Source organism: Brachyhypopomus gauderio, unplaced genomic scaffold, assembly GCF_052324685.1.
Source record: "Brachyhypopomus gauderio isolate BG-103 unplaced genomic scaffold, BGAUD_0.2 sc37, whole genome shotgun sequence".
Taxonomy (NCBI): domain Eukaryota; kingdom Metazoa; phylum Chordata; class Actinopteri; order Gymnotiformes; family Hypopomidae; genus Brachyhypopomus; species Brachyhypopomus gauderio.
The window spans coordinates 165,913-191,967 of record NW_027506867.1 but is presented as its reverse complement, the minus strand read 5'-3'; the positions used below and the strand labels follow the sequence as shown (position 1 = coordinate 191,967).

The window sequence follows — 26,055 nt, the reverse complement described above, 5'->3', positions numbered from 1 at the left end:
AATAAACATTTTAAATGACTAGCTTTTAAATAGTACAAGTGTGCTACAAATGCACAACATAAAATAAAATATAAGTACAAATGTAACGCAGGCACCTCCTCAGCTAGGAGGCAGACAAACGCTGAGGAGAGCGAGATTTATTAGAAGGAATTCCATAATCATAGTCGTAACAACAGGCAGGGGTCGTAACAGGTGAGCCATCCAGGTTTGACAAGTTGATCGGCATAATCAGACACACAAAGAGAACGAACGAACAGGGCAATGGGGAGAACACTAAAAGGAATGAACAATGGAACAGGAACAATACTCACGAAATCAAATAACAAGGAGCGCGGAGCACATTGGCAAATACCGACGGAGCAAATGAACAGAACAACCGAAAACGGGCTAGGGAGACACAGGGATATAAATACACAGAACTAGACTAGACACAGGTGAAGACAATGACAACATGGGCATGGCAGACAGAGGGAAACTATGGTAACAGACAAGCAAGGCGGGATTAACAAGCAAGGAACAACAAAGACACGAAGAGCAGGACACCGGAGTGACAGCTAGGAGAGGGGGGAGTAGCCCTACGTGACAATAAAATGTAGCTGGGAAAATTATATTACTATATTACAAGTGTGCTGTAAATGCACATCAATGCATAATACATAAACTGTAGCTGGGTAAATTATAGTAGTGTGTCGTTAACAGTGGTGAACGGGATTCTTCAAGCCACCAGATTTAATCCGTCACCATATCCAGTCACGAAAATCCATGAGAAATTTGGTGGAGACACTACACATTACTGAATTGTTTACTAAAACTATTAAGGGAAGGAGAATTGCAGGTGTTCATACACATGTTGACTCGCTAGCCAGCAGAGGTGTCAATTCCAGGTTCCGAAAGTAAAAGTCCTCACCAGGATTTTGCTCAAGCTTGCTAGATTTTCTAATTAGTGCAATCCAGGTAAAATTAGTGGAATCAACACAATCCAGGAAGCCTGAGCAAAATCCTGGTGAGGACTTTTACTTTCTGAACCTGGAATTGACTCCTCTGCTAGCCAGGTAAAATGAAATGAAATGTGTGCTCATTTCACATTGCACATTTCATTTCATTTTAAAATACCTGGCTAGCTAGTCAAGGTGTGTATTGAGAACACCTGCAGTTTCCCTTCCCGCCTCCAGAACGCCACTCTGCAGTGTCTACTGAGTCTCTCCTGCTTCTGGAGCCCCATCAGAGCTCAGTGCTCCAGCTGGACGGATCCATCCAGCTGCCAGATGCTCAGGTAGCCAATCAGGAACAGAGGATTCACTTGTCTAAATGAACTGTTCAAATATGATGGCTTAGGGAGGTGTTGTGATGCTGAGAGAAATAAACCACTTTGGTCTCCCTGTTACCTTGCGTAGATGTTTTGCAGATTTGCAGCAAAGCAGGCTCACTAGTCGTAGCTCTTCACAGAAGAAGAAGCTCCTGAGAGCCCTGAATGCCTGTATTTCAGTCAGATGCCCAGCGTTTGGAGAGGACTACGGACAGGTTCAGCTAAACAACCCTCTGAGCCATTCAGAACACATCAGAACCACATGCAGTAGCCTGCAGGAACTGCACACAACCTTCTTTGTTTTCTCACTCTGTTGCTGCTGAAGTCCAGGAGCATTGCCCTTCTGATGTACTGTCTTCCACAGGATGCTCATGAGTTCCTGATGATGTGTTTGCTTCAGCTGAAGGAGGAGGGAGAGACACTCAGGGTTTCCTCCTTCTCTTACATCTGCCCTGTGGCAAATTTTGAGTTTCACCTCAAATCTGTGCGCACCTGCAGCAGGTAATTCTTTGCTATATCACCACATCTCCTTCTTGTAAATCAACTGTTCTTAACATGTGTTTCTTCAGAGTGTGCATTGTCACAAAGTATGCACACACTTGGTATGGGATAATGTGGGTTATTTCTGTGTGAATGTTGTAACCTCTCTGTTGATTTCTGTTGTTTGAAAGCTGTGGACTGCAGAGCTCCAGAGTGGAGGACTTCAACCACCTCTCTGTTAACCTGAGCTCTACCTTGACTGACAGCCTACACAATTACTTCAAGGTCTGTCACCTCACACACCCCTACTGGACAACACTTTTTTGCCAGTTTGTTAAGTTAGGGAGCCATCCTAACCATTGTCACTCTCAATGAAAACTTTTTTTCAGTCAACGGTTTTGGAGTTCAAATGTGAATGTCAAGGTCAAGGTACCAAGGCATGTGAAGTGGTGGAGTTCTTCACACTCCCACGGTGAGTCTCGCATTATGTGAATTACCACAAACAATGAGTTTTAAAGCAGTCATCTCACACTCTTCCAGTTCTTACATAATTTTTCCTTTTGGAACAGAGTTCTGATCCACTCCCATCAGACCCTCCCATCAGACACTTCCATCAGACACTTCCTTACGTAACAGAAGTGGCTTTATCCAAGTTAGATGTCGTGCTGTTGACACCTGATTAAAAAATCTTCATCGTATAGAAATCTGGCAAATCTGTTTTGTGTGTGTGTGTGTGTGTGTGTGTGTGTGTGTGTTTGTGTGTGTGTGTGTGTTTTGTTTTTACTTGTTTTTTGTTAATGACAATTGGATGGATTTTATTCCTCTCTCTACAGCTACAATTTGAATCTGAATTTTGTATATTTATTTAATGAAAATGCAGTTTTACTTTTTCTGTCAAGTTGTAATTTGATCAAATTAAATTTGTACTCCATGACTTGAATTTCTATGCATGTTTTGGAAACATATATCCTTTATAATGTTGTCAAACTACATTCAGTGTAAATGCAGGAAAGGCAATCTATAGATTCAGTCAGGCAATCAGCTGTGAAGAAACAATTTATAAGCAATCAGGAAATATTTTAGGACAACCTGAAATATTGTTGGACAGTTATAAATTAGAGGGGACTTTAAAATGCAAAAAGAGTAGCTGATACTGTACATGTGAAGTATAATTGAACCGCACTTTTCATAAAAGCTCAAAGCCCTGCAAGGTGCCAAAGCTGTGTGTGTAATTGTGCAGATTTCTTTCACTAATCAGTATCTTACATTCTAGTATGTGGATTTTTCTAGTATAATAATGTATAAGATGAATCACTAAACCTTAGCACTAAAGGGTGAAGGGATTTCATGATCCATGAACCATGACCATGAACTTGGTCGTCCCCTGCGGAGTATATTGCAGAGTCACTGAAAGGTTGCAAAGGAAAGATTGGGCAAACAAAAACAAAAAAACACACAAAACCCTCACAACATCGGGCATCATCATGACAGTCAAGAGATGATTTAGCCCCAAAACCTCATCTAGATGAGATTCTTAACCCAACTGTGGGCCGCGAACGCCACCTTGAGGGCCTCAAAAGAACAACAGTTTTAAACTTTGGGCCGCAGAGGGCCGCCGGACCGCATTGATTTTGAATAAAATGCAGTACACTTTCTCACCACTAGTAGCGGTAGTGCGTCACTTAGATATTTAAACAACGTATTTAATATAAGTTAAACTTATATAGCGCCTTTCTAGTACCCAAGGACACTTTACAAAAATCCTATGGGGAAAAAAAACAAATAAAAATTAAATAAATAAATATAATTAATTAAACCATACTATGACTATGTGGAAGGGAGAAAATACTGAGAGAAAAGGTGAGTTTTAAGCTGAGTTTTGAAGGAGGAAAAGGATGAACAGAGGCGGAGATGTTGCGGGAGGCCATTCCACAGTTTTGGGGCCATTACACAGAATGAGCGCCCACCAGCAGTAACAAGCTTGTATTTTGGAATCACCAGAAGACCTGTGTCTGAGGACCTAAGTGTTTGGTTTTGGATTTAGGGTATAGAAGTTGTGCTAAATAGTCTGGAGCTTACAGCTTCACACTTAACGACAACAGAACGCAGCACTATTTACGTCATATAGCTACTGACGTTAACAACGAGGCCGTGACAGCGCTGCACAATAGAACCAGGTCAATATATCGCGAACATCACATTTAAAGTACCTGCAAACCCGACGCGACGACGTTTACATTAATTCTGTTAGGAAGGAGCGTATATCGGACAAATGGGTTGCATTTACTCGTGTATGAAGGTAGCTATCTAACGTTTTTATACGTTGTGGTCTAAAAAGGAGTAACCGGCATTTTTATACCGGTTATTCTCCGATTCTCCGATATTTTCTCCGATATTTTTTCGATTTAAGATGTGATGCTTTTTAGGGTGTACTGAGGTTTCCCATACCCATGATTTGACAAACCAATGCTTTCCTACAGAAAAAGAACAAAGAGGGTGTGAATAGTGAAGTTAAAAAGAAGAAAAAGCAAAGATGGTGGAGACATATAGAGTCATCCTCCCTGACACAAGTAACTGACACTCAGTCCTTGAATGTCAGCTCCTCCTCCATCTCTTGCTCCTCTTCCTCTGAGGGACACTTAACCAGGTATGAAAACCGTCCCAGCCTTATGAATTGTGTAGTCACATGCACATGTGTAGTCACATGCACATTTGGTTATTATTTATTCTGTCTATGATTTTTCCCTGGAATTATTTGCCCCCAGGTCCAACAACAAACTCCCTACTGAACCCAAGAACACGGAAGGGATTGTTCCTGGTCAGAGCTCAGAATCTTTTATGATTTTGTACCTTTGCATAGTATGTTTTAGTCAAAGACACTTACTCCAAGGTTTTGTTCTCTCCATAGGGGCTGCTGATAAAGATGTGTGCTCTGTGCCCATGGATAGGTGGGTACATTATTAAAGTCATCTTCATGGCACAGTAAAGTATGGACAATCTATAATGGTTATATATTGACATTGTGGCATAAATCAAGAGAAACTGAAAAATATTAAAAACAACATTTGTATGTATGTGAACATTTTGTGCACTACACAAACTCCATATTCATCTGTCACTTTACTCTCTCTTTCAGATTGCCGGCTGTTGTGGTAGAGGGAGACTTTCGTGTGCAGAATTTGCAGCACCTGTTACCGCACATCGTCAGTAGTGAAAGGGTGACTGAGAGTGGCCAGGGTGAGGGCCAAGGACACGCCCCCACTGTTTCTGCTGGCAGAGACACAGAGATCCAACAGCTCGGGTAAAGACAGAACACGTTGTGTTTTAGCACACAACCATTACGTGATTTTGCAGTGTACACAGATGTAATGTACACAGTCTTTATCTCTGAACCAAAATAAAGGCACGTAGCAATTAAAGGAGCAATAAGTATTTTTGCAGTTCTTCTTCAAATTCTGAAATTATGTGACATTGACACCTAGTGGCCTGGAAGTTTTACTGATTATGTATTAAATCTATTCTAAACATTAATGTCCTGTTAGGTTTCCCAACATTGGGAATACATGTTATATGAACGCCACTCTGCAGTGTCTTCTGAGTCTCTCCTGCTTCTGGAGCCCCATCAGAGCTCAGTGCTCCAGCTGGACGGATCCATCCAGCTGCCAGATGCTCAGGTAGCCAATCAGGAACAGAGGATTCACATGTCTAAATGAACTGTTCAATTATGAGTGCTTAGAGAGGTGTTGTGATGCTGAGAGTTATAAACCACATTGGTCTCCCTGTTACTGTGCGTAGATGTTTTGCAGATCTACAGCAAGGCAGGCTCACTAGTCGTAGCTCTTCAAAGAAGAAGAAGCTCCTGAGAGCCCTGAATGCCTGTATTTCAGTCAGATGCCCTGCGTTTGGAGAGGACTACGAACAGGTTCGGCTAAACAACCCTCTGAGCCATTCAGAACACATCAGAACCACATGCAGTAGTCTGCAGGAACTGCACACAACCTTCTTTGTTTTCTCAACTCTGTTGCTGCTGAAGTCCAGGAGTAATGCCGTTCCGATGTACTGTCTTCCGCAGGATGCTCATGAGTTCCTGATGATGTGTTTGCTTCAGCTGAAGGAGGAGGGAGAGACACTCAGGGTTTCCTCCTTCTCTTACACCTGCCCTGTGGCAAATTTTGAGTTTCACCTCAAATCTGTGCGCACCTGCAGCAGGTAATTCTGTGCTATATCACCACGTCTCCTTCTTGTAAATCAACTGCTCTTAACATGTGTTTCTTCAGAGTGTGCATTGTCACAAAGTATGCACACACTTGGTATGGGATAATGTGGGTTATTTCTGTGTGAATGTTGTAACCTCTCTGTTGATTTCTGTTGTTTGAAAGCTGTGGACTGCAGAGCTCCAGAGTGGAGGACTTCAACCACCTCTCTGTTAACCTGAGCTCTACCTTGACTGACAGCCTACACAATTACTTCAAGGTCTGTCACCTCACACACCCCTACTGGACAACACTTTTTTTGCCAGTTTGTTAAGTTAGGGAGCCATCCTAACCATTGTCACTCTCAATGAAAACTTTTTTTCAGTCAACGGTTTTGGAGTTCAAATGTGAATGTGGTCAAGGCACCGAGGCATGTGAAGTGGTGGAGTTCTTCACACTCCCACGGTGAGTCTCGCATTATGTGAATTACCACAAACAATGAGTTTTAAAGCAGTCATCTCACACTCTTCCAGTTCTTACATCATTTTTCCTTTTGGAACAGAGTTCTGATCCTCCACATTAAGAGGTTTGACATGCTGGGCAAGAAACTAACAAACCTAATGGACATCCCCTCAGAGCTGGACCTCTCTGTCCTCCCTGGAGTGGCTTCACTCGGGCAACCGTTAAGGTCAGCTTGTACAACGGCCTGAGCATACGCTCTCTCACCTCTGTCCACCCTTTCACAATTAGCAATGAGACGCTAACTGAATGGCTTTGTGATGTGTCCACAGTGGACCAGCATACACCCAGGACAAAGGACATGAGGAGGATAATCTGGAGAAAAGCTCTGTGCCAGAACAAGGTAAACATCAGCCATTTTCCTACAGTGATCAATTAAATTTTGGATTTACAACCTGTCTACGTTTATACGTACCTGCCATAATGATGTAGTTCTCTCAACCCATTAGTAGTAAATGAGAGCAGAGAAGGACAGGGAGAGAAAGTACAGCACGTCAGCCCACTGGTGAGGAAATAGAGAGAGAGATGAAAAAGAAGATTGAAAGATGCTGAGAGAGACTGAGAAAGACAGGCTGAGAGAGATAGATAGATATGAGAGAGACCCATATCAACGATCTAAGATGCATTCTTACTTAATCATATGAAAAAACAGATGTACTTGTTGTTTGCAGGAAACTGTTCACACAGACATCTACAGACTCCACGCTGTGGTGTCTCATTTGCATTTGGGTGGCAGCATGGACAGTGGTGAGCAGTCTGATAATATCCACAAACATGCAGTAGAAACTATAAAGTGACTAATGACATCTTGCTTCCCTGACAGGGCACTACATCAGCGACGTAGCTGAGGAGAAAGGAGAGTGCTGGTTAAAATTCAACGATTCAAAGGTTTCAAAAAAGACAGAGCCAGCCGTCCTTAAGAGCAGGGCAAAAACAGCCTACCTGCTTTTCTACATGCAAAGGTAGTAGCTCACCTTCTAACTCAGGTACATCTGCTGAAACACATAGAGAACTGGCTGAATTCCAGCTGCTCCTGTTTTGCTGTTGTCTCCAGTGGGGCTGGAGAGAAGAACGTGGTCCCGTGGATGGTGGACCAGGGAGAAGCAGCAGTATCCCCCTAAACCCAACTCCATGCCATGACTAAGTCAGGATACACATGTAAGCACCTACATCCTCACTTAACAAGACAGGCTACACATCTGCTCAGTTCAGTTCAGGTCTATTTCTGTCTGTTCCTGTCGTCCAATCGTAGGAGATCATTCATTAAGAACGGCTTCTGCCTTTCAGATTTGGGAACATAAATACCTCGGTCCATGGGGACAGATACAAATTCCATAAGATTTTACATGTTGGCAGAAACCTAACCTTTACCCTGCCCTTACAATCAAAATTATAAGGCTAGACACAATTAGAAACTTCCTTCCTAAATTACCGCTCACACTGGTATGTCTGGTATATTACATCTTTTTATATTACTGGTAAGTTTCAAGTGAGTTATTATTTGTTCAACATTAACACTCCTCCCCCCTTGTGTGATAAGGCTACAGACTACCATTTTAAAATGATTAATGCTTAGATGGTATTTTCATTACAATTAATTAGTTAAACATGATTCAGACCAGCAGACTACAGGCAACTGCTAAATAACAAGCTGTAAAGGTGATCATCACTTCAATGCTATATCCGTTATATCTGTTAATGGGTTGCGTTTCTATGGGAATTGTGTAAATAGCCCCTTGCTTTTCTTCCAAATCTTAGTAGATAAAAGGCTTTCTAATAAAAAATGACTATTCATGAATGACGTCACTTTAGACAGCATGTAGCCTAGATGACCTGTCAACGCTTGATTTTCTCCACCATTCATGTGTTAAAGGCCAGAAAAGGCGTGACACAGGCGGACACTGCTCCCGACTCTGGCAAGTACGCAACAAAGCGGAAAGACTTCCGTTGTTTGAAGGGTGAACCGAGTGAACCAAGCGGTGTCTGTTTTGTCCGACTGATCTGAGAAGTTGGAACGTGCCGGAGTAAATACAGCTGAGCTGCTGGTGAAAGCGAGAACGTGAGAGACTCTGCTGCTGGTGCTGTCTGTGCACGAGAAGCGCGCTGATAAAAAGCTAAGTGCAACCCCCTACCTTTTTAGAAGAATTTTAACCTTCTGCCATCCACCAGTCGTAGTTTTAGGGCAGTACATTTTAATTTTTCATTTTTGTTTTAGTTTGTTGGAGTCCGTTGCTATAAATAGCTAAGTTGCTTTCTATTAGGCTGGGTACTGCTATAGGTTTATTTCATTATTTGATTTTTGGTTGTGTGTAAGGGATTTGGATTTGTTTGGTTTGATTTATTTTGGGGTTTATAATTTGGAGGGTTTGCTGTGGTGTTAAGTAGTTTTTTTTTCCAGTGCTAGCCTATTAGGGAACATTTTGTTTGGCTAAAATATTCTATATTCTTTGGGCTCCATTTTTGTGTTGCGTCTTTGTGGGTTTGTGTGTTTCTTTGTTACAATTTCAGTTATTTTGAGTGGTGACTGCGTTTTGTTTTTGTTCTGTCCTTTGTCTGCAGCATTGCTATCCAGAACACTAAGTGGACTGTTGCGTGTCCCTCCTTGAACTGGCTGCCGAGGTTCTGGACTGGGACTGGGTGCACTTGGAGTTGATGGATTTTTTTTTTTTTTTTTTTTATATAAAATTCTTTTGTTGAATAAATATATTGTGCAAATTCCCATCTTCTCTCTGCATTTGTCAACTTGCGACTCCCCAAGGTGTAGTGGTTGGGATTGGGCTAAGGGAAATATAAAATTTTGCCCTTTGTCGGGAAAGGCCGTGACATTAGTAGTAAATAGTTCTTGGTTCTTTTCTCTGGCTGTTTGCCTAATGTCGCTCCTCAGTCATTTTGGACTCCTCAGTTTTTACATTGTATTTGATAATTGCCAGTGTTTGCTTTGAAAGTGAGCGTGCTGGTTGTGTTCTCCAGAGATCTGCACAATGCATTTATCACACTGTTCACGCTGCTCACCATGACTCACTGGTGTGTCCTGCTGTCAGAAGTACAAAGGGTTCCAGAGCTGGACAGCATCACCTGCAGCATTTACATCGTTCTGTGGATTTGTATTCGCTCCTTCATATTCCTGAACATTGTAATTGGCATTTTTGGTAGGTTACACTACAAGTCATTAGTTGTGCTGAATGAAATATGCAGATGGTAAAGTTGTGCAAGGGCAGAAGAATTCATTCATTGTCATTTAATGAACAATATTAATCAGGGTTCCCACGGGTCCTTGAAATCCTTGAAAGTTTGTGAATCTGAAAAAATAAGTTCAAGGCCCTGGAAAGTTTTTGAAAACAGGCATAAAAGACAGCCGTCCTTGACGGTCCTTGAATATTTTAGAGGGTTTGAAATTTCACATGGATGAAGACCGCGGTCACAGAATAATAGGGCACAGTTGGTAAGGAAGTCAATATTTACAAAAGATTGCTATGAAAAAGATTGCCATGATGTTTTAAATTTCTCATCCTTTGTTGAAAAAATATGATCTGATATGAGTTGTTATAAAGATTTAAAGAAAGTCTGCAAAGTGATTCCTTTAACATTTTATATTCAGAGTTGACTGTTTCGATGCCCATGTTAAAAGTGAATGACTGTTGAGTTCAAGTGTAATAACAAGATTATCACTGATGGTATGAGACAAAAGATATAATAGATATTCTTTCAAGAAACATCCTAATACAAATTATAAAACCACAAAGGCTTGTCAAATGGCTCATGTCTTCTAAAGTAAAAGAGACTCATTTCAAAATAATAAATAAGATATATCCTGTAGCCATGTTTCTTGAAAGAAGAGTTAAACTTGATGTGGATTAATGGACCTTTTTTAAGTCAGAAGATGAATCCCAGGAGCATTTGTTTTTCCATCTCAATCTTTACAAAGTTTTTGCATGGACACTAGAAACTGGATTAATCTCAAACTTCTTTCTTTTGATACCATTATACTTCAGTTCGAATTTCTCTGATTCCATAAATTCACTACCATAAGTGGAGTGGTTAAAAGGCTGTTCTCTTTATGAATGAATATTATTCTTTATTAAGTAGATTTAAAAACTATGCTAGAATCATCTCACGCCAGATTTCTCTAGAAATCTATAGTTCTAATCTCATTATATGGCTTTGCTCCTCTGTTTTATGTATGTACTGTATGTGTATATGCATATGTGTATTATTGTTATTATTATTATTATTTGTCTAATGTCAACGTGTCATTATTTTGCCAGCACAAGTTCATTTAAAATTACATTGATTCTACAGGGCCTATGCTGACTTTTACTTGGCAAAGTTTGGTCATTCTCCTGTAGAGAAATTTGTTTGTTTGTTCAGCACCGAAAGCAAGTGTTTCCTGTAGGTAGTTGTTGATCCTTCAACAACTATAGCCATTTTATGTGAATGTCGTCATCTCAGATGTGCATTGCTAAATTGCCAGTCATGCACAGAAAATTTCAGGATGCATGGCTTGAAATGACATTCAGTCTTTTGAATTTGCGTTGTATTAACATCGTTTTTTGATAACATATTCAGGGGTAAGAGTAGGTAAATGCTGGCAGGTGCAGTTCTTGAATTTGAGGAAGTTGGTCCTGGAAAGTCATTGAAAGGTCCTTGAATTTTATGTTAACCAAGGTGTGGGAACCCTGCTGTCAGGATATACTGGAAGCCATCGGCAGTTTTTGGAAGCGGTCCTGTCCAATCAATGCCAATGAGCTCCCAGACAGCAGATACCTATAAATTTAAAACATACATGTTTTATTTTACATTTCAACATTTTTCTTAAAAGCTGTTGTATATTATAGAGATACCACTGGACATTTACTTTTATACACTCCAATGGCTGGGCACCAGTCAAAGGTTTTCCAGTTCGCTGGCACTGATCACATTCCAAGACCTTTAAGAAAGTCACTGTTAATATTTATGCAGATTTATCAACAGCTCAAAACACACAAGAACGCACTTCAACACATACCCAGTTGTCAAGATCAATGGTCATGCCAAGCCAGTAAAATCTGGAGCACACTGCAGCTCGAGTTTTCAGGATGCCTGAATGTCCTCCAATCGGAGAGGCGTGAAATTCCTGAAAGCTTTCTTGCCTCTTCTTTGGATTTTATGGCTTTTCTACTTTTAAAGAAAAGCTGTCCTTCTGCATTGAATATTCATTAACATTCATTAAAGTCGTATAATAATTAAAGAGCTACCTTACCAAGACACTGGCTACATTTAAACAAATAAATGCTCACCCTTTTCAGTAAATTTGGAAGCATACCTCCTCAAATGTAATTTTTGGGAGTTATTATACCCAGATGGGTATGATCCCTGAGAGAGGAAGTTGAATACCTCATCCCACCTGTTCTCCATAGCTATATATGGATAGGGAGAGAGAAGAGATGGGATAACTTTTATAATTTTATTTGGATGTAAAATGGTACATTTCATAGTACATCTCTATTATATATAGAGTACTGAGTATAATGTGCTATATATCTTATCTTTTGTTTGTTTTTAAGGCATGGATTACAGTGAAGTAGAGAGCATGGAAAGAAATCTCTTAAATTTTGCGCTGACCATTCTGAACATTCTAGAAAAGTGGAGGCACCACCACGAATTTGCCTCATGAAATCCTGCCTCATGTCATCTTTGCAAAGCCAGTATGTAAAACATTTACATGTTTATAGGTCAAAATGACAATAGAAACAAATGACAAGCCTGTGGGTCTGCGCATGTGCAAAACCGCAAACGAGCACAACTCGACAGAACACCGTCTGTCAGGGGAGGTCAGTGTGAGAGCCTGTGCTACAGGTCCATGAAGAAGGAGTCACCACACAGTTTACGAGTAGGGAGGAGGAAGTGTAGGGCTAAAGCAGGGGTTTCATATTTCAGTCCTGTGTCCACAACACTGCACAGTTTAGCATTAAATTATTTTTAATTTTATACAACTGTATTGTTCTAAAATTGGAATAACATTGAGCTGTTGGTATCCTGGAGCTGAGCTTGAAACTCTATGGCAGTGTTTCTCAGTCCTGTTCCTAACTGCTCCACACAGTTTTAAATATTCCACGATTCAACACACTAAGTATTGAATGTACATGATCTAGCTCCAACTGCTTATCAAACAAACGGTTTATTAAGTCACTAGTGAAGTGGATTATGTGTGTTGAGCTATGTGAATTACCACAAGTAGGATTAAGAGACACTGCTCTAGGAATGAATATATTGGCAAAACAGAGTCCCCAGAGTCAGTCCTGTCAACACTATACTTTGCAGTTTTTTTGTGTTCCTCCAATATGACAGTTTTTTACTTAGTTAATGAGCTGAATCTGGTATTATAAATGAGGAAAAGCACTAAAATATGCATGACATGGGGTCTCAGTGACTGGGTTGGAGTCTCTGTTTGTCGTTAAGTTCAGATGTTCACTGTTTTTGACTAACAAAAGTTAAGGGGTTTGTTGACAGGTTAGACCACATATGTCAAAGTCAAGGCCCGCGGGCCAGATCCGGCCCGTGAATTGATTATCTATGGCCCCCTGGATGATATTTAATTACTATTAGAACCGGCCCGCAAGACACAGCCACCCGATGGTGTTTTGCACGCACAAACACTACATTCCCCACAATGCAACGGTAGCCCGCAAAGTCACTGTAGCGCACACAAGCGGCGAGGGTCCGCGCAGCGAAAATGACGTAATCGCAGTGGCTTCACCTGTGCGCTCTGTCGATTCGTGAGGTCGTGCACCTCTCGAATTTTGCAACTTTGCGCGCACCAGCACATTAAACTTAATTAAGTTAAATATTTATACATATATTCGAAATGATTCGTTTTTTATTCACATTATTTAATGGTTGTTTATTTTCAAAACGCCCAATCTTAACGTCTTCACGTTCTCTCATGTTTCGTCCTGGAATTACAAGAGGCTCGTATTTGTTAACGCAATACAAGAGAACTGGGGTGAGTTTCCCAAAACGTTCTTAGCACTAAGTACTTCGTAACCTCGTTCTTATGTACGAGGTTAAGAAGTACTTAGTGCTAAGAACGTTTTGGGAAACTCACTCCTGTTCAGTCAGACAGATATTTGTTGTGAAACGAAGTAGTTACAATTTCAAGCATTTTCAAGTACTTAGCCTAAATTCCAGCACTTTTCAAACCTTTATTACTTTATTCAGTGGCGCAAAAAGGGGGCATGCAGCGTATGCGACGCATAGGGGCGCTGCACTAGAGGGGGCGCCAAATCGATGAGATATAATACTTAATTTGTGTCCATCTTACGTTCGCCACCCCCCCCTCCCCCCGTCAACAACTTTCGTTCGTTCCGATAGTATGTTTGCATACACCTCAGAAAGTAAGTAATTGCACCCCTGACTTTATTCATTTAATGTACAGGACATGTTTTCTTTGAAGGAAGTTTGTTTTTATCTGTTTGCTTGCTGAAAAATGTTTTCACTTGAAATTACTGACAGATCCATAAGAAAATATTGCTTTATTCATTTAAGCATTAAATAATATACACTGTGTTAGGTCTTGGTTCAATAGGCTATGTGCAATCATTTCAATATGTTTTAATAAACATTGAACCAGTCCGGCCCTCTGCTTGTAGCAAATTTGGTTTTTTGGCCCTCTGTGTATTTGACTTTGACATCCCTGGGTTAGACAGATATACATGTCTCAGGATTATGTATAACTTGAGCATTATTTTAATGTCAGTGATAGCCTATCCATGTTCTGTATGCAAAATCTATTGTCATAAAATAAGCAAACGGGTCCAGGTTCCATTCTTGGTGTTCTTATGCCATGCACATTTTTTTTCTCCATTTTAAAACACTTTTTTTACTCGGCCCCACCCACATTGATCTTAATTTGCTAAATAGGTCAATCAGGTTTTAGAAAAGGTAAAACACAACGTGTGATATAGGATCCCCAGGACTGGTATACGGAACCCCTGAATTAAACAAAGTCATTACTAATTTTGCTTACCCTCTTACAGATTGGACTTTCTGATTCAACTCCTGTTGTGCTGAGACACGCATGCTGTTCACATGTCGCAGACACTGCCCTATGCAAACGTATAGTGGCTTTGCTTTTTCAAACTGCACATTTTTCTCAGCTCAGTGTGCCAGTTGTTCCCCCTGTGCACAGCTGTACTGAAACTGAACAGTGCTGGCACAAACCTTGGACAATCGTAAGTTTATAATAATCACACTAGATGAATGATCTAATTTAATGCACTTCTTCTTTCGGCTATTCTCTTTCAGGGGTCACCACAGCGGATCAAACTCCTCCATCTGGCCCTGTCCTGAGTGTCCTCCACTGACACCCCAGCCACTCTGATATCCTCTACCACTGCATCCATAAACCTCCTCTTAGGTCAAGAACTCCACTGCTGTCTCTCCCAAACATTTCCATGCCTCCACTGGAATATCATCAGGTCCAACTGCCTTACCACACTTCATTCTCTGAATTGCAGCCCTTACTTCCTCCTTGCTCACCTGAGGCACTTCCTGATTCACAACCTCTACCTCTTCTAACCTTCTTTCCCTTTCATTCTCTTGATTCATCAGCTCCTCAAAATACTCCTTTCACCTTCCCAAGACACTCTCCTCACCAGACAACACATTTCCATCTTTATCCTTTATCATCCTAACCTGCTGCACATCCTGCCCATCACAGTTTCTCTGTCTGGCCAATCTGTACAGATCCTTTTCCCCTTCCTTAGTGTCCAACTTCTCATACAGCTTGCTATATGCCTTCTCTTTAGCTTCTGCCACTGCTCTCTTTGCCTTGCGACACATCTCCTTGTACCTCTGTCTACTTTCTTCATCTCGCTGAAAATCCCAATTCTTTTTAGCCAACCGCTTTCCTCTCAAACTTTCCTGAACTTCCTCATTCCACCACCACGACTCCTTGTCTATCTTCCTCTGTCCTGAGGTCAAGTACCTTCCTAGCCACATCCCTCACTGCATTTGAAGTTTCATCCCAGGTATCCAGAACACCACCACCATTACCCAGTACCTGCCTCACCTCATCCCTGAATTTTACACCACAGTCCTCATCCTTTAACTTCCACCACCTGATCTTAGGTTCCGCTCTCACTCTCTTCCTCTTCTTCACCTCCAACATCCTCCTACATATCACCATCCTATGCTGTTTAGCTACGCTCTCCCCGGGTAACACCTTGCAATCACTAACCTCTTTCAGGTTTCGTCTCCTACAGAGGATATAGTCGACCTGTGTGCATCTTCCACCACTCTTATGTTACCCTGTGCATGTAACCCATGTAGCCTATCTGTTGACCTGGTGTGCTAAACCTTAAGCACATTCTCTGCCTTACACTCATTTAGAAATTCTAAAACACACTTTTTGCAAAACATTAAACACAGTTGTTCACATAAGACATTCAAACATTCAAAACTGAAAATCATGTGTTTCTTTTGGAAAACACTGCCACGCAACTGCTACACTCACCTACCAAAATCCATACCCAGTCCTCCTCACACGTTACAACACTTGAGCTATGTATGTTTAAATCAATAGTGGTTTAAATTGATGTCCACACATTCAGTCTGTATTGTCTATCTTTTTGCAGGCTTCTACCCAAGACGATTGCATGCAAGCACCTACAAGCACCTGGGAGATGGTCTGACTTGCCAGTGGATGTACTGATGCCGGGGTTGGATGTGCCATTGCCACAAAAGGACGTGCTGATGCTCCTACCTGAGGCCCAACATCTACACCGAAGGGACTGTGGGAACTATAACCATAAATGTAGAACCACCTTTTGTCCACAAATACGGACTTGTGCCAACAGGCTGCCCAATGGAGGATGGGTTCCCTTTTCAGTCTTGGTCCTCCCAAGGTTTTCTTCCTAATTTTTTATTTATTTATTTAAACTTTATTTTACCAGGGAAAAATCCCATTAAGAACCTCTTTTTCAAGGGAGCCCTGGCCAAGATGCAACAACAGCAATACAGTTACAGCCAACAAATAAAATTACAAAGTTAATTAAAACAGGTGCATGTGAGGGAGGCTGTCTCTCCCTCACTTCCTAATCCCCACCATCATCGTGGGTTTTTCCTCGCCACTGTTGCCTTTGGCTTGCTCATTATGGATCTGGAGCCATACGATTGTAAAGCTGCTTTGTGACAACGTGTTGTAAAAAGTGCTATATAAATAAATTTGACTTTGACTTTATGATCACAGTGTACCCTTCTTCTGATGGCTACTTCCAGCAGGATAACTCGCCATGTTATAATTCATGATTCATCTCAGACAGATTTATTGAACACAACAATGAGTTCCCTGTACTCCAGTGGCCTACATAGTCAGATCTCAATCCAATAGAGCACCTTTGGGATGTGGTGGAACGGGAGATTCGCATCATTGATGTGCAGCCGACAAATCTGCAGCAACTGCGTAGCAATCACATGATGCTATCATGTCAACATGGACCAGACTCTCTGAGGAATGTTTCCAGTACCTTGTTGAATCTATGCCACAAAGGATTAAGGCAGTTCTGAATGCAAAATGGGGTCCAACCTGGTACTAGCTGTAATGGTGGTGAACCCGAGGGTAGAGAAGGATCCATTAGCAGGTGTAAAGATGTTGAATTTTAATATAGAAAAACAATGAACTGAAGTCCCAAAAGGGGACGACCCCAAAGGGTAGACAGGCAGCAGCACAAAAGGGCAAGACAAAAACGGGAGAGTCAAAAACCAGAGAAGACTAAGAGCAGCAGACAAAGGTAACAAAAGGGCCAAACAGGCAGGAGGATCAAAAACACAGAGCAAGGATCAGAAACCAGAACATCAATCAGAGAAATACACAGGATCACAGCTTGGTAAAGACACTCAGAGAGGCAATACTTCGCACTGGCGACTTGTGAACAGAGTCCTTAAGTAGGGTGTGGTGAATAGTAAATTAGAGTCAGGTGTTCTGGTCAATATTCCAGCGATGGCGCCCTCTGGCGGTCACGGGCGTGATTGCCATTCCTGACACTAGCAAGGTGTGCCTAATAACGTGGCCGGTGAGTGTATATACTATATATACTACAGTGGGGAACCGTCAGGGCCCTCTACGCCCTCTCAGAGGGCCTAAAATATTCTTAAAGCATTATATATATAATTATCCAATTTTATTTTATCTACTTACAGTTTGACATTCGACATCTAAACAATTACAAAAATATAAGCAAATAAAATATTCACCCGTGTCTATTCAATCTGTGTTGGAAGGTGAGGGGTTGAGTGGAAGCCTGTGAGCCTGTGTCTCCCCCTATCAGGACTGTGATGCCCGCTGTTCGTTTACAGAGGGCCTGGCAGTTATAATTCAGCGCAATACCAGTTTCAAATGACAGCAAAATTGACCAATCATATCTTCTCTCTTAGTGGGCGGGCTTAACTGTATGATAATTTCCGCCCGCTGTGGCGACGCTAGCTGTCGTTAGCACCATCGCTAGCTAGTTTCGATTCATCCCTTTGACGTCCTCGTGCGCGTTGTTTACATATTCCGCTTCCGAGAACCACGGAGCTGTGAACCTTATTTTGTTTGGAAACTTATTTTGCTTAAGATGTTATCTAGTACAGATATTATTGTTTATTGCGTTTTTAAAGCTGTACTGTCGTCTCAGTTTTTCTTTATTTAGTTTATTAAGAAAGGAAAAAAATAATTTCGGGGGGGAGGGGGGGGGGTAGCGGGCCCAGGTTTAAAGGTCACGGTTCGCTACTGATATACTATATTATATAGTGTATATGATTGTGATGGAAATTGTGTTATACTGATTACAAGAGAATTGTGAAGTGTGATTCAGTATGAAATCATGTGCTCATGTGTATGTGTGTATTATGACCTATGTTAAAGGAATGTGCAGAGGTAGAAAACACTCTTATCTGCCTTGACCCGCGGACCCATCAGCTGTTTCTATAAGCTGCTGCTTATGCTAAAACATGAAAACTACTGTCAGGAGAGAATGCACATGTAAGGCAAAAACTGTCTACTGTGCATTCTGCCTTGTTTCTCAGTGTGCCCAAATGTACTGTAAACATGTGATAAGAACCCCGCCTACTAAACGGTATAAAGGAGGGGGACGGTTCTCTCTCCTCTCAGCTTCTGTTCTAGACTGAACTTTCATGCTTATTTTGTCTATTAATAAATTTCTCTTTTAACCACGCCTGAGTCCTCGTATATTTCAGAAATTTCCACGACAATGATAATGAATTACATGAATGGTTTATACCTATTATTTTTACATTTTAATTATGACCAAAACTGCTATATTTATTTAAAATATCATGGGTATACATTCAACATAATACTAATGCTACTCCCACCACTAATAATAAAACTACTGTAAATGTTTTGTTAATTTTCCTTAGCTCAAGGACAGTAACGTTTCACTGGGGGCCATCCCGTTATTTACCACTAGGTGGAGTATGGATGCCATGCAGGGCTAAATGATCACTTAATTCTACATATTTTAAATCTATTTTAATTATCTAACAATAAAAATGAATTATTGTAATAATTTAACCATCAAGCTAAAAAAAGTCTAGATCTGGTACCATGGAAATGTCTTCAGAAGGTACAAGGTGTGTGGAGCACAATGCTAATAAATCTTTTTTTCTTTTAAACTTTAGATAATTCTCCAGTGGTCTGTTTCTGTATTCATACAAGTGCTAGAGCCATCATAAGCTCTTTTTTGAGGTTCTAATTTCTGTAATCCATGTTAAATTAACTTATTCCGACAGATGCACATGAAGTCAGAATCACATGCCCACTCAACAGGCAAACAGACCATCTTTAGTAGAATTAACAGCCTTTAAAATAACTTGGATGGTGGCTGCAGTCAGCTTCTAGGAATCCTCATGAATTATCATTTGTGTAAGTCAGATCATATGGTGGTCTGAATGCCACCCTCACCACACAGTCCATAAACCACATACAGTGAATTAAGTGTAAATGGAGTTTGTCACCATACTGGACCAGTAAGATAACACAATGCAACATAATGTAAGCATATTTTATTCATTCTGCTTTAACTGGAGACTGGAGTGACTCTGGAGTGTAACTGGAATCTTGGAGGTTAAGCAACAGCTGAGCTGGAAGACAAGAGACAAAAAGGTCATTCACTCACTCAAACACTAGCTTTCACCTTCAGTGCTGTAAACCACCTAATAGGTTTACCTGGTAGGTTCTGCAGATGCATCCTGGTATCCAGGATGTCCTGGAGTCTGTTCATCAGCACAAAGTAACGTAGGAGAAGCTCCTTGGGCCACAGCACCTTCTCATCCTCCATCTGGAGCTGCATCACCTGCATGTTCGCATACTGGGAGAAAAACTTGATGTTTTTCATCCACTCCCACAATCAGAATTAGAGAAAATAATTTCTTCCTTAAATTGTGCTACCTGCACACTAGACTCGGTTCCATCAAAGTTATTAAAAGAGGTATTACCAGCGGTAACTGAACCTCTTCTAACTATAGTTAACTCATCCATTACAATAGGTCACATGCCCAAATCATGTAAATTAGCAGTTATTAAACCTCTGATTAAGAAACCAAATCTTGATCCTACTGTACTATCTAATTATAGACCCATTTCAAACACATCATTTATATCTAAGATCATAGAAAAAGCTGTTGCCCAGCAATTATGCCTATATCTGCATAGGCATCACATATTTGAAAAGTTCCAATCTGGTTTTAGGCCCCATCACAGTACTGAAACAGCATTAGTTAAAGTAACAAATGACCTCCTCCTTGCTTCAGATCAAGGTTATGTATCGCTGTTAGTGCTTCTTGATCTTAGAGCAGCTTTCGACACAATTGATCATAGGATCTTGCTAGAAAGGTTAGAACGCTGGGTTGGAGTCTCTGGCACAGCCCTTTCATGGTTTCATTCTTACTTAACAAATCGCTATCAGTTTGTAGAGCTCAATAATATTCCATCCAAACGTACAAAAGTTAAATATGGGGTCCCGCAAGGCTCCATTCTAGGACCACTATTATTTACATTATATATGCTACCACTGGGCACAGTTATAAACAAACATGGTGTCACTTTTCACTGCTATGCAGATGACACTCAACTTTACATATCAGCCAAACCTGATGACAAACTCAGTTTAAGAAAAATTGAGGCCTGTGTAAGAGATATTAAATGCTGGATGTCTCTAAACTTCCTCCAACTTAATGAGGACAAAACAGAAGTTCTCCTTCTGGGCCCTAAGGCCTCAAAACAGAAAATTCCAGATCTAATGCTTAATCTCGCAGGCTACCCCATTACACCTGGCACAGTAGCCAAAAACCTAGGCGTCATACTCGACTCTGACCGATCATTTGATAAATACATAGATAATACTACTAGGATAGCTTTTCTACATCTCCGTAACATTGCTAAATTAAGAAATGCATTATCACAGGATGATGCGGAAAAATTGGTGCATGCCTTTGTTAGCTCTAGATTAGACTACTGCAATGCACTACTGTCAGGATGTTCAAATAGGAATCTAAATAAACTTCAAATAGTTCAAAATGCCACAGCCAGGGTTCTGACCAGAACTAGAAAATTTCAGCATATCAGTCCAGTCCTATCAGCCCTGCATTGCCTCCCAGTTAAATTCCGTATTGACTTTAAAATTCTTTTATTAACTTATAAAGCATTTCACGGGCTTGCTCCTGAGTACCTTCAGGAACTTATTTCCTATTACGAACCCCCACGCCCACTAAGATCACAGGGTGCTGGTCTTTTATTAGTTCCAAAAATTAATAAGGTAACAGCAGGGGGAAGAGCCTTTTCTTGTAAGGCCCCCCAGCTTTGGAATAATCTTCCTAAATGCGTCCGGGACTCTGACACAGTCACAATCTTTAAGTCTAGGTTGAAAACCCACTTATTAAGTTTAGCGTTTGATAATTAATATCCCCCCTTAGATAAAGGTACAGATCCAGGGGTTCACAGGCGAAGGGTTTTATGGTAGACTGGGGCGCTGGTGCTGTCGTCCTGTCACTGCTCGTGGTCACTCAAGTTTGTTGACAGTGCAGTGGACGGATGCCATTGTCTCAGAATGCCCCCAAGCCTATGTTACCTTCTGGTTCTGCCTTTTTAGCTAGGCTGTAATAATTTAACTAAATGCCGGAGATGCTGCCACACTCCGGAAATGTTTATAATTTCACCTGTCCTGTATATGTCCTCATACAGAGCTAATTTTCCCTGTTTCATTTCTCCACATGGCTGCCCGCCTGCTTGAGGAATAATGAGATGAGGAGACCAGCGATCCATCCTGGGCCAGCCACCTCCTGCCTAACCGGATGCATACATCATGATGGACATTATTACATATTTTTCCTTTTCTTTCTCTTCTTTCTATCTAAATTGTTGTTGTTGTCATGGTGACCGGTGTCGGCCAGAGGAGGATGGGTTCCCCCCCTGAGTCTTGGATCCTCTCAAGGTTTCTTCCTCATGCAAAAAACTAGGGAGTTTTTCCTTGCCACTGTCGCCTTTGGCTTGCTCACTGGGGGCTAGGACTCGGCACTTGTAAAGCTGCTTTGTGACAACAACTGTTGTAAAAAGCGCTATATAAATAAAATTTGATTGATTGATTGATGTTCTCCTCCACATACGTCTCCCAGTCTAAAATATCTTCTTCATATACAGTGGAGTCTCCTGGGTGGAAATAGACTCCTCATCCTCCTCAAGTGTAGTAGGAAGTCTGGACAAAGAGCAAAATGCAGTAACCAAAAAATACCTATATAGTAACCAAAAAGTTGTACATTGTATTTTGGACTAGGGCTTGTCATGGTATGCCAGCCCTGTAGCTCAAGGGAGACGCCCACACACATCTGCACACACCCTTCACTTATTCTACACAAGTGACTGTAAGGAAGGAGTGAAGCTACACAAGCCTCCCGCTCTTCTGAAGTCACAGCGCCAGGGTCTCAACTTCTCGAAACATGCATGTTCAATCTCCTGAATACTAATGACCTCCACCTGCCCCTGTGTGTCCCCACCCTCCTCCACCTTTCTTACACTACTCACTTACCACTTTACATTGTGAAGTTTTGCCTCTGAGGTTGCATAGTGAGCGTTCCTTGCTCGTTTTTGCCTACCGTTGTTGTGACCTTTGCTTCTTCCTTACACCTCATTCTCAGCCCGACCCCTGGATTTGTAATGGACTCTGGACTGTATGGACCATGCTGCCCTGACCCTGCTGCCCTGTGTTCGCTTCTTTTTGTACTGTGTGTTTTGTGTGTGTCTTGTGCTGCTAGCTACAGTAGATTGTGTCTGGAGGATAAAGAAGCACTACGCTGCATTTAGATCCTTTTGTGGTTTTTCCAGCACATATTACAGTCACAAATGTTACAGGTTTTGCTTCCCATCTACATGGGACCATTACTTACCCACTAACTAGAGACTGGCTTAATCTGCTAAAATCAGAACAAAAAACAAACAAAACTTGGCTATTAATTTGTCTATTTGCATGCATAAAGATTGTCTGAGCAAATTAAGTAAAAAAACTACAGCATGAAAGAACTACTCACCTGCATTTCAATTCGTTGTTGCACTTGAGAGTTCGCTCCTTACAGAACCGAATGTATTTTCATGTGTGGGTATGCAACATGGATTTGGCTTATTAATCAGGGTTCCCACACCTTGGTTAACATAAAATTCAAGGACCTTTCAATGACTTTCCAGGACCAACTTCCTCAAATTCAAGGACTGCACCTGCCAGCATTTACCTACTCTTACCCCTGAATATGTTATCAAAAAACGATGTTAATACAACGCAAATTCAAAAGACTGAATGTCATTTCAAGCCATGCATCCTGAAATTTTCTGTGCATGACTGGCAATTTAGCAATGCACATCTGAGATGACGACATTCACATAAAATGGCTATAGTTGTTGAAGGATCAACAACTACCTACAGGAAACACTTGCTTTCGGTGCTGAACAAACAAACAAATTTCTCTACAGGAGAATGACCAAACTTTGCCAAGTAAAAGTCAGCATAGGCCCTGTAGAATCAATGTAATTTTAAATGAACTTGTGCTGGCAAAATAATGACACGTTGACATTAGACAAATAATAATAATAATAACAATAATACACATATGCATATACACATACAGTACATACATAAAACAGAGGAGCAAAGCCATATAATGAGATTAGAACTATAGATTTCTAGAGAAATCTGGCGTGAGATGATTCTAGCATAGTTTTTAAATCTACTTAATAAAGAATAATATTCATTCATAAAGAGAACAGCCTTTTAACCACTCCACTTATGGTAGTGAATTTATGGAATCAGAGAAATTCGAACTGAAGTATAATGGTATCAAAAGAAAGAAGTTTGAGATTAATCCAGTTTCTAGTGTCCATGCAAAAACTTTGTAAAGATTGAGATGGAAAAACAAATGCTCCTGGGATTCATCTTCTGACTTAAAAAAGGTCCATTAATCCACATCAAGTTTAACTCTTCTTTCAAGAAACATGGCTACAGGATATATCTTATTTATTATTTTGAAATGAGTCTCTTTTACTTTAGAAGACATGAGCCATTTGACAAGCCTTTGTGGTTTTATAATTTGTATTAGGATGTTTCTTGAAAGAATATCTATTATATCTTTTGTCTCATACCATCAGTGATAATCTTGTTATTACACTTGAACTCAACAGTCATTCACTTTTAACATGGGCATCGAAACAGTCAACTCTGAATATAAAATGTTAAAGGAATCACTTTGCAGACTTTCTTTAAATCTTTATAACAACTCATATCAGATCATATTTTTTCAACAAAGGATGAGAAATTTAAAACATCATGGCAATCTTTTTCATAGCAATCTTTTGTAAATATTGACTTCCTTACCAACTGTGCCCTATTATTCTGTGACCGCGGTCTTCATCCATGTGAAATTTCAAACCCTCTAAAATATTCAAGGACCGTCAAGGACGGCTGTCTTTTATGCCTGTTTTCAAAAACTTTCCAGGGCCTTGAACTTATTTTTTCAGATTCACAAACTTTCAAGGATTTCAAGGACCCGTGGGAACCCTGTATATACTATACTTTCACATCTACAAAGCAAGCATATAGGCAAAAGACAAATACGAAATAATAAAAAAATAAGTAAAAATAATTTTATAAAGAATAAATTACGAATTTTGCACAGAAGCAGTTTCTAGCTAGACAGCCAGCTAGCCAGGAGGCTAGCTAGACAGCTAGTAACACATCGCGAGCCGATCTGCGATCGTCCGCTATTATAGTGAGCAATATTGCAAAATAACATTCATTTAGCCTTCGATCTGTTATACTTTTCATAAAACCCTTCAGGAAATCAACATAGGTTCATAACCGCTATGTAGTAGTAGTAAGGGCTAGTAGTAGTAGTAGTAAACTACTGAGCAAAACCGGTTTGTTTACCTCAGGCGTCAAAAAGCGGCCAAAACTTCCGCAAAGGGCGATATGTTTCCTGAGGTCGTAGGTCATCGGGTCATCGGTCACGAGTCTCTCCTCAGGCCTACAATATGGGGGTCATCAGTAGACGCTAGCTAGCTAGATGCTACATAGAACTACAAACAGGACTACAGTACACCATCGCGAAATTCGCGACCCTATCTGTGATCGCCCGCTATTATAGTGATCGATATTGCATTTAGTCATCGATCGTTTATATTTTTCATAAACCCCTCAGGAAATCAACACAGGTTCATCAGTAGACGCTAGCTAGCCAGATGCTAGCTAGCTGCTAGCTAGCGAACTAACTACACGGGACCATCGCGAAATTCGCGACCCTATCTGTGATCGCCCGCTATTATAGTGATCAATATTGCAAAATAACATTCTATTAGTCATCGATCATCAACATACCTTCACCATCGCCATGTAGTTAAGTAGACGCTAGCTCGCTAGCTAGCGGCCGTCAAAGTCTGTATTTCCGTGTTTGTCCGAGGTGAAACGGATCTAATGCCGTCCTAAAACCCTCCTACATCCGTAAAGGGCGATGTGAGTGATGTCAGCGGTCATGTAATGACTGACACTTGAATCCGCCAGTCACAGCAGTCACAGGCAGGAGCAATACCCCCCCCCCCCCCCTTGTGCAAGCCATAAAAGGATTAGCCATATACGGGCGTGCTTCAACTCGGTCATGTATTGCCATCTTGTGGCCAGTCTGCTCAAGCATGAATTAACATTTTTTTGAAAACAGTTTCCAGTTTTCAAACACGTTCTAACCGTGTGCCTGCGATGTTGTATCGCTGAGATATTAATAACATTAATGTATATACTCGCACGGTGGCCATCTTTGACGCATGGGTGCGTCAGTAGACCTGGGTGTCAACCACATCAAGCCATACAGAAGAAGCCAAAATGATGACAGGCAAGTCACCACTCAAGAATCTCACAAGATCCTCAAAGAGAATGAGACCAGCACATGTTCTGATGGCCCCAACTCTTTGACCATGGGAGGAGATTTGGAAAGACTAACTGAAGACATTTACCTGCCACAGAGACCATCAGTTATCCACTTTGCCCC

At 41.0% G+C, this 26,055-nt stretch overlaps 1 protein-coding gene and 2 long non-coding RNA genes across 3 annotated transcripts; 2 read left to right on the top strand and 1 right to left on the bottom strand.

Moving 5' to 3' along the window:
- The first annotated feature begins 3,652 nt into the window (after nucleotides 1-3,652).
- LOC143485740 (ubiquitin carboxyl-terminal hydrolase 37-like) lies at nucleotides 3,653-5,830 on the top strand. Its single transcript, XM_076985271.1, has 8 exons — nucleotides 3,653-4,085; nucleotides 4,267-4,433; nucleotides 4,552-4,604; nucleotides 4,695-4,734; nucleotides 4,923-5,087; nucleotides 5,329-5,460; nucleotides 5,582-5,708; nucleotides 5,825-5,830. Exons 1-8 carry the CDS (start codon nucleotides 4,059-4,061, stop codon nucleotides 5,828-5,830), a joined length of 717 nt encoding a protein of 238 aa, XP_076841386.1. The 5' UTR covers nucleotides 3,653-4,058.
- Nucleotides 5,831-6,520: 690 nt separating this feature from the next.
- LOC143485644 (uncharacterized) lies at nucleotides 6,521-9,186 on the top strand. The gene is made up of 5 exons (XR_013122967.1): nucleotides 6,521-6,667; nucleotides 6,771-7,245; nucleotides 7,322-7,460; nucleotides 7,553-7,656; nucleotides 8,372-9,186. It is a non-coding gene; the product is annotated as an uncharacterized LOC143485644 (long non-coding RNA).
- A 10,360-nt stretch (nucleotides 9,187-19,546) lies between these two features.
- Nucleotides 19,547-25,599, bottom strand: LOC143485739 (uncharacterized). Its single transcript, XR_013123022.1, has 4 exons — nucleotides 25,392-25,599; nucleotides 24,945-25,041; nucleotides 19,706-19,847; nucleotides 19,547-19,620 (listed from the first exon to the last, which is right to left on the bottom strand). It is a non-coding gene; the product is annotated as an uncharacterized LOC143485739 (long non-coding RNA).
- Nucleotides 25,600-26,055: the final 456 nt, after the last annotated feature.

Bases quoted from the DNA above. Each gene is read 5' to 3' on its own strand.
- LOC143485740 (XM_076985271.1), top strand. From the start codon at position 4,059: ATGGGTTGCATTTACTCGTGTATGAAG. The intron at 4,735-4,922 runs GTGGGTACATTA...TCTCTCTTTCAG, and splicing joins TGCTCTGTGCCCATGGATAG to ATTGCCGGCTGTTGTGGTAG. The intron at 5,461-5,581 runs GTAGCCAATCAG...TACTGTGCGTAG, and splicing joins TCCAGCTGCCAGATGCTCAG to ATGTTTTGCAGATCTACAGC.